The following is a 15,071-nucleotide window of genomic DNA, read 5'->3' on the forward strand; positions in this document are numbered from 1 at the left end:
TTCCTTTTATTACATTGTGCCAAGATTAGGTATAAATGGAAAAAGGCCTTCAGTCATGAAAAATTGATTTTCATATAGGGATGGACCACTGAAATATGATAAGAAGAGACATACAAAAGCGTAGTTTTGTCTGCACACTTACCAAGATAATCAGCACTAAATTCTGAAAGTGACTGCGAAGATCAGCTGCGTAAGTACAAAAGAGAACGAAATTTCCTTGTTCAATCTAGAACAAGAGAAAAGAAAAGAGTGCTAGTAGTTGGGTGGCATATACATTTAATAAATGTCATTAAAAGAAAACAGAACTATATTATGAGGGTAGACATGATTCAAATGTGAAGGAGGATGGATAAATATAGTGATACTAATAAGGTTTTCCATTTACAATTCATATATCCGAGGTGGGTAAAATGAGGACCCAGATTGTTGGGGGTAATATGCTGACTGTAAAATGCTTAGAGAGGGCTGTAAAGCACTGTGAAGCAGTATATAAGTCTAATTGCTATTTCTATTTCTTGATATGATTACATAGTAATTGGCTTTTTCATCATTTAAAAATGACTATATATCATTCTTATGAATGATCAATATGATATGCTTTTATATAAAAAGCATATTAAAAATATCTGGACATGCATGCTTTTTGTGCCATAAGTTGTATATTTTCTTTTGATATGAATCCAGGAAGGAGGTTAGCAAACCTGTAGCTGTGATACCACTGGATCACGCCCACTGACTTTCAACTTAAAAATCTATACATTTTTGATAAATAATAAAAATGTCATGATAGCCAAAATCAGTAAAATCTCTGAATGCCCCCCAGAAGATATTAGGCTGATTTTTAGGGAAAATAGGATTGCTCTTTAGGGAAAATAAGATCACATACAGTACATATGATCAAGTTCTTATGATGCAGCTGTATAGATCAGTGATGGCAAACCTATGGCACGCGTGCCACAGGTGGCACGCGTAGCCATTTGTCAGGGCACGCAAGGCGCTGCCCTGTCAGCTGGCCAGGGCGCATGTGCGCGCTGGCCAACTGAGTTCACCCTTTTAAAAAGCCATTTTTTGCCCTCCCCAGGCTCCAGAGGCTTTATAGGAGCCTGGGGAGGGAGAAAAGAGCCTCCCCCACCTCCCCGAAGGCCCTCATGAGCTTTCCTGAAGCCTCCGGAGCGCAAAAAAATGGCCCTACGGGCAAACCGGAAGTTCAAGAACGGACTTCCAGTTTGCTCGGAGTTTCATTTTGAATGCTCCGGAGGCTTCAGGGAAGCATCCTGAAGGTCCCTCAAGCCTCTGGGGGGGCAGGGGAGGCTGTTTTCGCCCTCCCCAGGCTCCTATAAAGCCTCTGGAGCCTGGGGAGGGCACAAAAAGCATGCAAAAAATGAGGGGGTCGCACCTGTAGTGCGCACACGTGCACTGGGGGGGGCGTGCATTGCATTATGGGTGCAGCATGCCTCCACACGACCCCCCTGCGCTCCCCCCACTTATGGCATGTGAGCCAAAAAAGGTTCGCCATCGCTGGTATAGATTCTTCAATGCAATTTATGACAAACGAAGTTGACGCAGACGCTGGGTAGGTAAGAATTACCTGAACTGCTGTTAAAATCAGTAGAAATGCTGCTGTAAATATCAAATATGGTTGATGCTTCATGGCATGCTTTTGTCCTTTAAAGAAAGGAACTTTTTGGTCTGGCATTAAGGTATATGGATCTATAATGGGTGGAATATATACAATGTTGTTTATATGAGATTGCAGATTAAATGAAGAAAATAAGACACCCAGAAATATTAATAAGCTTTAAATATGCTCACCAACTTTTTCTTTCACTCCAAAGAATAGGGAAAGAATGCCAATAAGGTAAATGCCTCCTATCAGCCCAGCTGCAATCATGTAGACTTTTTTCTTTAAAGACAGAAGATTTCAATCAAATGACACAAGCAAGAAATAAATAATAAAAAAACAAACAATGGCCTAAAACAAAATAGAGCTGTAATGACAAGCAATTCTACAAGTAAAGTGATTAGTTTGTTGGTAGATGGCACAAATGAAGAACTACTTCCCTCTGTCTTCTATAAATCTGATGGACTAGATGCAATCCCTGCTGAACTAAACTTGTCAGGGATAAAGTTTAAATATCTAAACATCTACAATGCAACTATATATTGAAATGTGAGTAGAAGAGCCAAAGCAGTTGCATTACAAATAGCAACAGCACTTAGACTTATATGCTGCTTCACAGAGAGCTGTAGAGCATTATGGAGTGGTATATAAGTCTAAGTGCTATTGGTAATTACTGAAATTACAAGAATTCATTTTGGTTAGAAATTAACTAAAGGATTTACAGAACTAAGTGATAACAACTGATTTTGGTGACATTGATGTGCTAACTTGGGTGAACTGCTGATGGCCAAATAGTGGGGGGGGGGGGAAGAGGGAGACCAGTGGTGGGGCAGGAGAAGTGGTGGAGGGCTAGCTGAGAATGAACGCCCGCAATAGGTTGGCTACAATAGGGGGCCAGAGTGAACTGGGCGCAGTAATGACCCCGTGATCCCTTGTCCCATTCTGCATACAATTAATTCACATGTAAAACTTTGTAATTTTACACATTTATGCTTTTCCATTATGTGAATTAAGTGATACAATACAATAGCAGAGTTGGAAGGGACCTTGGAGGTCTTCTAGTCCAACCCCCTGCCTAGGCAGGAAACCCTATACCATTTCAGACAGATGGCTATCCAACATCCTCTTAAAGACTTCCAGTGTTGGGGCATTCACAACTTCTGGAGGCAAGCTGTTCCACTGATTAATTGTTCTAACTGTCAGGAAATTTCTCCTTAGTTTTAAGTTCCTTCTCTCCTTGATTAGTTTCCACCCATTGCTTCTTGTTCTACCCTCAGGTGCCTTGGAGAATAGTTTGACTCCCTCTTCTTTGTGGCAACCTGAGATATTGGAACACTGCTATCATGTCTCCTGATATCAGGCATACATCTGGATTTTGCATGTATAGGATCATCTCTATACTAATCTTTGTGCCTTGCCCCCTTTTGACAAGTCCTCTTGATACATCATTTCCAAATCACAGTGAAGAGATACAGTTATTAGACATAAACTGAAATAAGAATCATTTCTTGGCAAGTTCCACTAAATTCAAATGAAACCTGCTTTGCAAGAATATTTTTAAGATCTGGGTTTATTACATCAAATTTGTCGTCCTCGTTCTAGTGTAACGTAGCATTAGAAAAACATGGCAAAATGTTTTTGACTTACTCCATAAGACACATCTAGGACTTCAGAGCTGTTTTGTTGCAGCCCAATAGTTTCATTCTGGATACAGTGACTAGACGTGTGAGCACTGGCAACTATCTGACCATGTAGCGTAGCTCCAATCAGTGTTCCAAGAACTTCAAATACCATTCCTATGGGAAGAAAACAAGCCACTTCTACGAATCTGGGTTGTTTAATGAATGCTGAACCACAGGCACAGATAGCATTCTCCACAGGGCATTCGAAATCTGCAGAATGGTGGGTGCAGTTTCAGGAGCAAAAACCTCCATCACTTGTGTAAAAGCAGCACATCTTGTAGATTTTGACATACACATCCCTCTAGCCAGCTTCCAGCAGTAAAACAGTGATTTATATGTATAGTGCAGTAAATATCAAACTGTACTATAACAAGAGGGGGGAGCCATTGTAACATGCAGTCAGAAATTCAGGAAATAATATGTGCAAGGAAATAAAAAAGTGGGATTAGGGATTACTTAAAGACCAATGATTTATTACAAAGTTATCTCTTCCAGCACAATGCACAGACCCCAGAGGATAAATGGAAATCTTACATGTCATAAATTGTCTCTGACTGAGCCTCAGGCCCACACATTTCCTTTTCTCTGCTCCATTTCTTTCTATGTTTCTCTATTTCTGATTGCTTATTTGTACCCCATGACTATCATTAACTGCTGTACCTTATGATTCTTGACAAATGTATCTTGTCTTTTTATGTACACTGAGAATATATGTACCAAAGACAAATTCCTTGTGTGTCCAATCACACTTGGCCAATAAAGAATTCTATTCTATTCTTTTTTATTCTATTCTATTCTAACAGAAACTGCAGTTTGTCTCTGTGTTTGAATTGTTCAACTATTGCTGCATTTGTCCTTCAAATCAGAGCTGGAACGATTCATATAGTGCTTTCCATTTACTCCATTCATATGGTGGGGAATAAATTCAGAATTTGCAAAGAAAGTAAGGAGAAGGAAAAGTTTTCCAAGTGTTTAGTTTGGTATTATATGTTAATTAACACCTGAATTGTTTTGTTTTTCAAAAACTTGCTCAAGAACATGTTAATATATGAAGCAGCATGAGGGACTATGGTGAATGTTGAAAGATGATTTTTTCCCTAAGAACATGAAAAAGCAGACTTATAGACCTATAACACAGTAAAGTTTGCAGTGAGTTCCTCTCTTTCTGTTTTTACCTATGTTAATCTGAATTGTAAAAAAACCAGTAATGTCAAATTACTCACCTTCTCTCTCTCACTTTCTCATTTTACTAACAGTATTGTCTTAATATCATCAAAGGGACTTAACAATGAATAAAACCTCACCGGGATGGTCATTTGACCAGCCATTAGGTTTATATAGATAAAATGATGGGGTGGCTCTAATGGCTTCTTTCTACATCCCACAGAATGACCTTGTTGATTTGCAGGACTGTTTTGAGGCAGAAAGTACAATGAGCAAATTCCTTAATCTTTAGAATAAATTGAACACAGTTGAAAATAAAAGATAAACAAAGAGTCTCCATCCTTTAAAAACTCTCCAAGAAAGTTGTAGCCCCGTCCTAAGATGGAGACCACAACTGTATCCCAGTGGTGAAATTCAAATTTTCTTACTACCGGTTCTGTGGGTGTGGCTTGGTGGGCGTGGCAGGAGAAGAATGCTACAAAACCCCATTCCCTCACCACTCCAGGGGAAGGATACTGCAAAATCCCCATTCCCTCTCTACTCCTGGGGGAAGGATACTGCAAAATCTTCATTCCCACCCCACTCTGGGGCCAGCCAGAGGTGGTATTTGCCGGTTCTCCGAACTACTCAAACTGTTCACTACTTGTTCTCCAGAACCTGACAGAACCTGCTGAATTTCATACCTGTTGTATCCCCACCCTACCCAATGTCTCTCCCACCCTCCCAGAATCAAAAGCTGGCTTTGAAACTTACGGTAGGCAGTTGCTGAATCGCGATCTGCTTGATCTGTGCTCAGAAACATGGTGAGAGCAGAATATGGCACCTGGTACAGCTATAGCAAAAATACTTAGCAGCTCTATCACAAATAGTTTAAAAAAATAAATAATTATGACATTTTTATTTTCAACCTGCATAGTGACTTTTGCTACCCATAACACGGATGCATTGGAAAATTGTTAATAAGATATTATTTCTTAGCATAAAATAGTGTTGTTATTAATTTTAAAAATCCCAACCTTTTTTGATCAGTATTATAGGCAACACACTAATATATTAAATAAATTAAAAAATAGCATGACGGTATGGTATCATATTTTTTTCCAGTGAACTATGATATACCATCACAATAGTGCCATGTAATCTTTAATTTTACAGGATAGCAGTATTATAGTACAATAATGTACGCCAGCAGCATCACCCAACAAACGGCCAGCTGCAATGATCAATTTGGAAAAACAAAAATTTGACAGTATTACTAGATGGTTGAATGTGCATACTTCAAAAGGCTTCAGTCTCTCTCTGAAGGTCTCAACAAATACAAGGGATTTTAAAACACATGTCAATTGTTAATTGATAAGGTACTTGTAATCTATCTCACATGTAACATATCTGCATAACCAACCTGCCTTCCCCTCCACTCTCAGCTCCATCCAATCTATTTAAATCCTACATCAGATAAGCTAGTCTACCCACTGATGAAATGAGCTGCAGTTCAGAAAGTTTATGCCCTTTAATAAATTGCATTGGTAGGAAAAGATGCTACAAGACTCCTTCTGACTTTTACTTGTGAAAGGCAGATAATTTCTACAATACACAGAAGCCATACTTCAATCATAATTTTAAAAATATGCCAACCAACAGGATCAAGCAATCATTGAATGGAAAGTCCAAAAAACACCCAAAAAAATTTCATCTTTGTAATAAAACATTGGCATTCTGGGAGCATGGCTATTTTTATGTTGATCCAGTTGGTCAACACAGACAAAAAGCTGACATGCTATAGTTGTAAACAGAATAACAGAGTTAGAAGAGACCTTGGAGGTCTTCTAGAACAATCCCCTGCTAGAGTAGGAGATCTTTTTCCAGATCTTAATGGATATTTTTAATTACCATAATTCCAGGAATTATGGTAATTAAAAATACAATGAACAGTATCTTTTACTTGCTACATTTGCTAAGTCTCTTTGAATTACTCAATTAATATAATTATCCCAAAGATATATACTATATTTTTCGGAGTGTAAGATGCACCGGAGTATAAGACACACCAAGATTTTGAAGAGGCAAATTTGAAAAAAAAGGTTTTGCACTCTGCAGACTTCCCAAAAACAGCCTGTTTTTTTTTAAGGGCATGAATAGCCTTTAGGAGGCTTATAGAGTACTCCTGGGAGCCCATTTTTTGCTCATTTCTGCCCTCCCCGGCCCCCAGGAGCACTCTGAAAGCCTCCTAAAGGCGCTGCACAGCTATTTTGGTGAAGGAGGCGGGGTTTCGGGAGACAAAAAAATGCTGTATTCAGTGTATAAGACGCACCCAGATTTTCAGCCTCTTTTTTAAGGGAAAAAGGTGCATCTTATACTCCAAAAAATACAAAAAATACAAAAAAGGGTAGTACTTCCCTTTTGGAACTGTATGACTGAACAGGTACACCATTTTATCTGAGAAAAATGTGTAATTCACTGATATGATAGCCAGAAATGCATAATGTTTGCTATATCTAAAAAAAATAATTTTCAGTACCAGTCAACTTACTGTACTCAGGGCTTGGAAAAGACAATAAAAAGTCAGATACCACAGAATTCGGTTGGATGTGAAGGAAGGTATGTACCACATCAAGATATAGGACACAATCGTGAATGGTGTACAACCCAACAACCTGGAGTGAAAGCAAACAAGTATTCGTGAAGTAAAATGGAAAGAATAGTCCCACTCAGATAAACTAGTTGAGAGTACATGGAATAAAATAATAAATACTTCATAAATATTGAAATAAAACAAATCAAAAAAAAAACTGAAAATATTGCTTTTCAAATTACTTTTCTTCCCTCCTAGAAAGACGAATACAGTCATTTAACATTTGAATGTACATCTTAGATTCTATATTTCATCATTTGCTGACACCGAAAATCTAAATGCTAATTTAAATTTCAGTTATGAAAATATCTTTACAAATGGTTCAATACAGAATTTCATAAACTCAATGGTGTTTATAAACTAAGAAGGGAAAGCTGACTGGCAAACTACTTTACTTTTTACTTTACTTTTATTTAGACTTTTATACCGCCCCCTCTCCCCAAAGGGACCCGGGGCGGTGTACAGTCAGATAAAACACATCAATAGATAGAAAATACAAACATAAATACAAACATAAAAGAGGAGGCAATAAGAAACTGTACAAAAAGCAAAGCAGTTAAAACAATATTTAAATAACCCTAAAAATACCCAATTAAAATATCTGCCAGGAGGTAGAATAAGCTATGAATGGGCCAGGCCGGCTAAACGGAACAGGTGAGTCTTCAGTTTTTGTCGGAAGGAGCGGAAGTCGGTGGTGGTTCTGATATCTACAAACAACCGCAATCTGCTGTACAGTCTACTGTGACGTCCATGGTTAATCACTAGCCATGATTAGTTTTAAACATGGTTATCGTATTGTTACCAGTCACTGACATCCAAATGCCGTTTTTATGAATGTGGGCCTGAGGCGACCTCCATTTATTTTCATGGCAACAAGACCAAATAAACAGATCGATCAGTAAAACAGATTAAACAACCTTTAAATGAACTCATGCCTGATAAACAGTTCTATGTATCAGTCAAGCCAGTGTAACATGAAGGGACAAAAGGCAGTAAATTCTAGCTGTGCCTGTTTGTGAGGGGTGAGCAGAGGCAGTTATTTCCCAGAGCATGACCTCTAGTTATAACAGAACTCTCCAGCATTCTTGTAAAGCTGTTACTACACAATGTAATCAGATGACCATGGGTGTTATTAACAAAAACTGGGAAGAATAGATAACACGCAGATTAATCCCATCAGAATAGTATTATCTGAAGAGCATTTTTAACCATCCGATTCATGCAACATAGACAAGAATACATTATCACGAATAATGAACAACAAAAGAAAAAGATAGAATTCATGAAAAACTTAGTTCAGCATATTTGATGTTTCTACCTTATTCTTAAGGTGGAACATTTTAGAACCTGCTTATGAAGGCCTGTAGTGAAATAGCCACAATTTATACTGTAAGTTAACACAATTCATATAATTCAGAGTAAAAAAAAACACATAACAATAAAAGAGTCCTCAAAAGGGAATAAACTTTACAGGCAGACCTCATTTAGCAATTGTCTTGTTTTAGAGACAATTCACAGTTATGACGATGATGAAAACTAATTTTGTAACCAATCCTCGCATTTACAACCTTCACGGGTCTGCAAAGCAAAGGAAGGCTGAAGTAAGTACATAAGTACATTCACAATTTCACTTAGAGATTGTGTTGCTTAACAATTGAGTTGACAGTTCCAACTCAGTTACTGAGGAATAGCTGTGCTTCAAAAGGACAACTGTGTGTAGAGATTATGTAGGGGAATACCAGAATGATTATGAGGTACCTGCTACTTTTATGTCTTTCCAATTTGAGACTCAAAGTGATAAAATGATTTGGCTCAGGAGGTTTGTCTTCTGAATCCAGAATGGATGTGCAAATCAGCCTTCTGAGTGGTATACTTCTAGGATATATCTAGGTAACCTTGTGTTAGCTCTACATGTTTGGATTCTATATCAAGCAAAACTCTCTGCTTCTAGAATGTTGCATCAATTAACCTTTTGACATTTATATAAAGAATTCATCTGCCACAACAGCACCTGCCATGACCAAATATAGTGTAATGAAGAAAGAATTGATATTCCATGTACATTCGCATTCTGCCTTCCATACACTCCCAAACTTTTGGATGGATGGAAAGAGTGTTTGCCAAATGAAATGAAATACACATATAAAGTCCCATCACATAAGAAAACATTTTCATGAAATCATCTATGTATTACTAAAATTCTCCTGCTGGGCTATTTGTAACCTTCAATGGGAAAACAATTTTCAATTCAAGGTACTTCAAATAATTTAAAGAATGCATCCAAGATTTAGGACCCATTACTTCTCTGTAATTGAAATTTCAAGGATTTTCATACTAAGTTGCATTTGCAAAGTTGTGGCCACTCACAGGATCATAATTTCAGGCTATGCTTTCCAGAAAAGCGGGAAGTGGGAAGGCCTTATCTCCACTCTTTTTCCGACTTCCCTCTGGCCACTGTATCCAATCAGCTGGCAGCAAGGCCCAACAGCTGACCGTGATTGACTGGTTTGGTACAATGCTGAAAACTGAAATCTCTTAATAGCTGTTGGTGGCAAGGGAAAGACAAAAGAACAACTTGGATAACTGCTAATGTGGTAGTGTGGGCAGAGATGTGCCAACAGTTAATGGATAAGCTCTCTTCCTTAGTGAAGGGACAGGGGGCTTTGGAGACTCCCCAGAGTGGGAACTACAATGAGTCATGGTCTGTAACTCATTGTTTCCCAGTCCCCCCGCAAAATGGCAGGTACTTCCATGGGTCAGTGAGGAGGTAGAGGAGAAGGCAATTTCACCAGGGCTCTGCTCAGGGTTGTGAGGACAGAATCTATAAGGATGACCCTAAAGATGATGGGTTGTTAAGTATAGATAGTCCTTGACTTACAACCACAATTGAGCCCAAAATTTCTGTTGTTCAGTGAGACATTGGTTAATTGAGTCTTGCCCCATTTTACAACTTTTCTTGCCACAGTTGTTAAGTGAATCACTGCAGTTGATAAGATAGAATCCTGATTGTTATGTAAATTTGGCTCCCCCATTAACTATGACTGTCAGAAGGTCACAAAAAGTGTTCACACATGACCTTGGGACACAGCAAATTTTGGGACATCAATATGATCCAGTTGCCAAGCATCTGATTAGATTTAGATTTTAGATTTCTTTAGATTTCTAGACCGCCCCCTCTCCCGAAAGGGACTCGGGGCGGTGTACAGTCAAATTAAAACACAAATACATAGGAATAAATATAAATACACAAATCTTAAATTAAATGAGGAGGTTAGAAGACTGTATCTTAAAGTAAAGCAGTTAAAACCTTAAAAACATCCCCAATTAAAACCCAAACCCAATTAAAATAAATCCCCGGGAGGTAAAACTAAGAGAGTGCCAGGCCAGCTGATTGAAACAGGTGAGTCTTTAACTTTTGACGGAAGGAACGGAGGTCGGTGGTGGTTCGAATGTCGGGGGGGAGGTCATTCCAGAGGGTTGGGCCCATCACAGAGAAGGACCTACTCCTAGGTGTCGCCCGCTGACACTGCCTAGCGGACGGCACCAGGAGGAGTCCCTCCCTGTGTGAGCGGATAGGTCGCAGGGACGTGTGTGGTAGGATGCGATCCTGCAGATAACTAGGTCCTATGCCATGGAGCGCTTTAAAGATGGTAATCAATACCTTGAAACGCACCCGAAAGGCCACAGGTAGCCAGTGCAGCTCGCGCAGGAGCGGTGTTACGTGGGAGTAACGTGTACTCCCCATGATAACCCGCGCGGCTGCATTCTGTACTAGCTGCAGTCTTCGGATGCGTCCCAAGGGAAGCCCCATGTAGAGGGCATTGCAGTAGTCCAGGCGAGACGTCACCAGCGCATGAGTGACTGTGCGCAGGGCACTCCGGTCCAGTAGGGGGCGCAATTGGCGCACCAGGCGAACCTGGTGGAACGCCCCCCTTGCCACGGCTGCCACATGGTCCTCCATTGACAGCCGAGCGTCAAGGAGGACGCCCAAATTCCGCGCCCGCTCCACAGGGGACAGTTGCTCGCCCCCTATGGCCAGCGATGGTGTCAGCTGGCTGAACCGAGGTGCCGGTACCCACAGCCACTCGGTCTTGGAGGGGTTGAGTTTGAGTCTGTTGTCCCCCATCCAGACCCCGACGGCTTCCAAACACCGGGACATCACTTCGATAGCCTCGTTGGGGTGGTTTGGGGTTGAAATGTACAGCTGAGTGTCATCAGCATACAGGTGGTACTCAACCCCAAAACCACGGATGATCTCACCCAGCGGCTTCACATATGCGTTGAACAGGAGAGGCGAGAGGACCGACCCCTGCGGCACCCCACAGGTGAGTGGCCTCAGGGACGACCTCTGCCCCCCTGTCAACACACATTGCTTCCGGTCGGAGAGGTAGGAGCCGAACCACCGCAAAACGGTGCCTCCGACTCCCATCCCCTCCAACCGGCGCAATAGGATACCATGGTCGATGGTATCAAAAGCCGCCGAGAGGTCTAATAGGACCAGGATAGAGGAACAACCCCTATCTCTGGCCCTCCAGAGATCATCAACCAACGCGACCAAGGCTGTCTCAGTGCTGTACCCAGGTCGGAAGCCGGACTGGCGTGGGTCTAGATAGTCGGATTCGTCCAGGTGTCGTGGAAACTGCTGCGCCACCACATTCTCAACAACCTTCGCCAAGAAGGGGAGGTTGGAGACTGGACGGTAATTAGCTAGCTCCATTGGGTCGAGCGAAGGTCTCTTGAGCAAGGGTCTCACCACCGCCTCTTTCAAGGCGGTTGGTAAGTAACCCTCACCCAATGAGGCGTTCACCAGGCCCAGAAGCCAGCCTCGTGTCACCTCCCAGGCTGCCAGTACCAGCCAGGAGGGGCACGGGTCCATTGAACATGTGGTGGGTCGCAGCCGTCCACGCAACCTGTCCAAATCCTCGGGGGCAACAGAGTCAAACTCCTCCCAGAATGGTCTCTCAAGACTCGCTGTTGACGGCTCGTCTGGTCCACTGACGGAGGTCCATCCGCTCCGGACCTGATCGATTTTGTCCTGAAGATATTCTCCAAACTCCTCTGCTCTTCCCTGTAAGGGTGTCTCTCGCGTCCCTTGCGATAAAAGGGAGCGGGTCACCCGAAACAGGGCGGCAGGGCGGTTATCCGCGGACGCAATAAGGGCAGCACAATGTCCACGCTTGGCCGCTCTTATTGCCACAAGGTAAGTCCGCAAATAGGCTCTTACCCGTGTTCGGTCAGATTCGGAGCGTGAGGACCTCCACCTGCTCTCTAGACGTCTCCTGTGGCGCTTCATCACCCGTAGCTCCTCAGTAAACCAAGGAGCCCGGGTGGGTCGATGCCGCAGGAGAGGTCGCAAAGGCGCAACCCGGTCCAAGGCCCCAGTCGTCGCCCTATTCCAGGCGATCACTAGGTCCTCGGAGCGGGAGCGGGACAAGGCTACAGGTATTGGCCCAAGCTCCGTCTGGAATCTATCCGATTCCATCAGGTGCCTGGGGCGGTACCAGCTTGTAGAGTCTGGTTCCGCCTCCTCGCGGTGGGGGATAGCGCCAGGGAAGTCCAGCCGGAGGGATGAGTGGTCTGACCATGACAAGGGCGTGATGACTAAGTCCCCTATTCCCAGATCACTCGTCCACTGTTCAGATACAAAAATGAGGTCCAGTGTGTGGCCCCCTTCGTGAGTGGGGCCCTGCACTAATTGGGTCAGGTCCATGGCCGTCATGGAAGCCATGAACTCCCGAGCCACCTCGGAAGCCGCTCCCGTTGATGGCAAGTTGAAGTCCCCCATGACCAAAAGTCTGGGAGTCTCAACTGCCGTCGCTGAGATTAGCTCGAGGAGCTCGGGCAGGGCTGCTGATGCATAGCGAGGAGCCAAGTATACAATCAGCAAGCCCCACTGCCTCCCTGGGCCCCAGTTCACACCAAGGGACTCACACCCGGGTATCTGAGGGACAGTGAACTCCCTCGGCTCTAAACATTCCCGCATAACCACCGCCACCCCACCACCCTTACCCAGGGCCCGGGGCTGATGGAATGCCCGGAAACCTGGTGGGCACATTTCCACGAGGGGTAAACCACCCTCGTGGCCCAACCAGGTCTCCGTTATCCCTGCAAGGTCTAGCTCCCCCTCTGAGATCAACTCATTAATGAGGGGGGCCTTGTTGGTGACAGACCTTGCGTTGCAAAGCATCAGCCGCAGGCCCTGGCTCTGTAGCACCTGTCCACCTAGACTGCAGGGGTTGGTACAAGCGACCGGGCGTAGCCAGCAGCCACGGTCTCCCAACCGACCTTGGGATCTTCTTTTGTCCTCGCATCCCCCCCTCCCCGCGACCGTTGTAATCAAACAACCCTCTGTTGGAATAGCTGCATTTTGATCACATGAACATGGGGATGCCACAAAGGTCATAACTATGAAAATGGTCATGTCACATTTTTCAGTGCTGTGGTAACCTGAACTAAATGAACTGTTGTAAGCCGAGGACTATTTATACAGATTAAAGAGACCATTTAGAGTCAATATAGGTACATTCTTCCATTATTATGTTCAGTAGCCTATCCCAGTATTTTCTAAATCAACTCCGTTGTATCTAAAATTCTGAAAATAAACTAAAGACAGATAAGGAGAAACATCCAATGGAGATGGGTGATTAAGAAGTACAAAAATAAATAAATAAATAAATTAGAGTAATGATCTGGCCGTGTGGTAAAATGGGTAATAACTCAAGGAATCGTGTACTGAAATAAATATAAATGTACTAATCTTATGATACAATAAGATTCTGTTGGCTTTTGTGTGTGTGTGGAAATAGGACATGGGGCTTTGGCTGAGAGGTTTACTAAAAAAAAATACAGATGCCCTGAAGTAAAACTCAATTCTTAGTGACTTATGGAAGTATCTTGCAATTGCCTTCTTTTGCAATGTTTCCAACTATTCGGTTTAGGAAGCCGATTTTACACCTATCAGGCTGTTTTCCATCTAGGTATTAACCTGGATCAAATCTTCAAGATCAAACAAGGTCACAGCTATATAATGCTGCCTGCTAAGGCTATTACAAAATAATTTATTTTTAAATTCTAATTGTCTTGAGGACAACAATCTGTTTGAAAGAAAAAAATTGTAAAGTCATCAGTTTCTCCTGAGAAAAAAAGGAATTGTACAAGAGGCTAATCTACTGAACACTGCAAAAGGCTGATAAGACAACAGTCAACCACAATAATGCTAATATCTAGCTATGTAGCACTCTTTTCCTCTTCCCAGTGTAGATTATCACTTGTAGAATATAGAGTCTTATGGGAACAGAACAACAAATATTGTGGGTTGGCTTCTTTTTGTAACAAGAAGAATATTTATCATTTGTCATGAGATCTTTGTATTTTAGCCTAAACTACAAACACATAGAAGTAATTTGAAGAGGAAAGGAGTCCAATTTAAATCATACTAGGAGATTGGAATATGAATACAAATATAAGCTAATCAATGAACAAAATTATAAAGAATAACAGAAAATGAAAGTGCTATTTATCTGAAAATAACCAAACAAGGCAAATTCTGTGTGTCCAATCACACTTGGCCAATAAAGAATATTCTATTTTGTTCTGTTTTTCTCTGTTCTACTTTAATTCCATTCTATATTCTATTCTGTTCAGCTCTGTTCTACTCTACTCTATTCTAATTCCATTCTATATTCCATTCTATATTCCATTCTGTTCTGTTCAGTTCTTTTTTTGTTCTGTTCTACTCTACTCTAATTCCATTCTATATTCCATTCTGTTCTGTTCTGTTCTGCTCTACTCTAATTCCATTCTATATTCTACTCTATTCTATTCTACTCTGTTTTGTTCTGCTCTGCTCTGTTCTGTTCTACTGTACTCCAATTTCATTCTATATTCCATTCATATTCTATTCTGTTCTGCTCTGTTCTACTCTAGTCTAATTCCATTCTCTATTCTATTCTGTTCTGTTCTATTCTAGTTT

At 41.8% G+C, this 15,071-nt stretch overlaps 1 protein-coding gene across 2 annotated transcripts in view; it reads right to left on the bottom strand.

Moving 5' to 3' along the window:
• MFSD2B (MFSD2 lysolipid transporter B, sphingolipid) overlaps positions 1-15,071 on the bottom strand; it is a 34,528-nt gene that overhangs the window by 9,820 nt on the left and 9,637 nt on the right. The window contains exons 4-9 of one of the 2 annotated variants that reach the window (XM_081944198.1): positions 6,998-7,121; positions 5,221-5,299; positions 3,269-3,417; positions 1,813-1,903; positions 1,589-1,710; positions 143-226 (exon numbers count right to left, since the gene is read on the bottom strand). In XM_081944198.1, coding sequence (XP_081800324.1) covers positions 143-226; positions 1,589-1,710; positions 1,813-1,903; positions 3,269-3,417; positions 5,221-5,299; positions 6,998-7,121 — 649 coding nt within the window. The remainder of the gene's footprint in view (positions 1-142; positions 227-1,588; positions 1,711-1,812; positions 1,904-3,268; positions 3,418-5,220; positions 5,300-6,997; positions 7,122-15,071) is intronic. The other variant, XM_081944199.1, reaches the window with a different exon arrangement.

This window comes from Natrix helvetica (assembly GCF_964273705.1).
Source record: "Natrix helvetica genome assembly, chromosome: 2".
Taxonomy (NCBI): Eukaryota; Metazoa; Chordata; class Lepidosauria; order Squamata; family Natricidae; genus Natrix; species Natrix helvetica.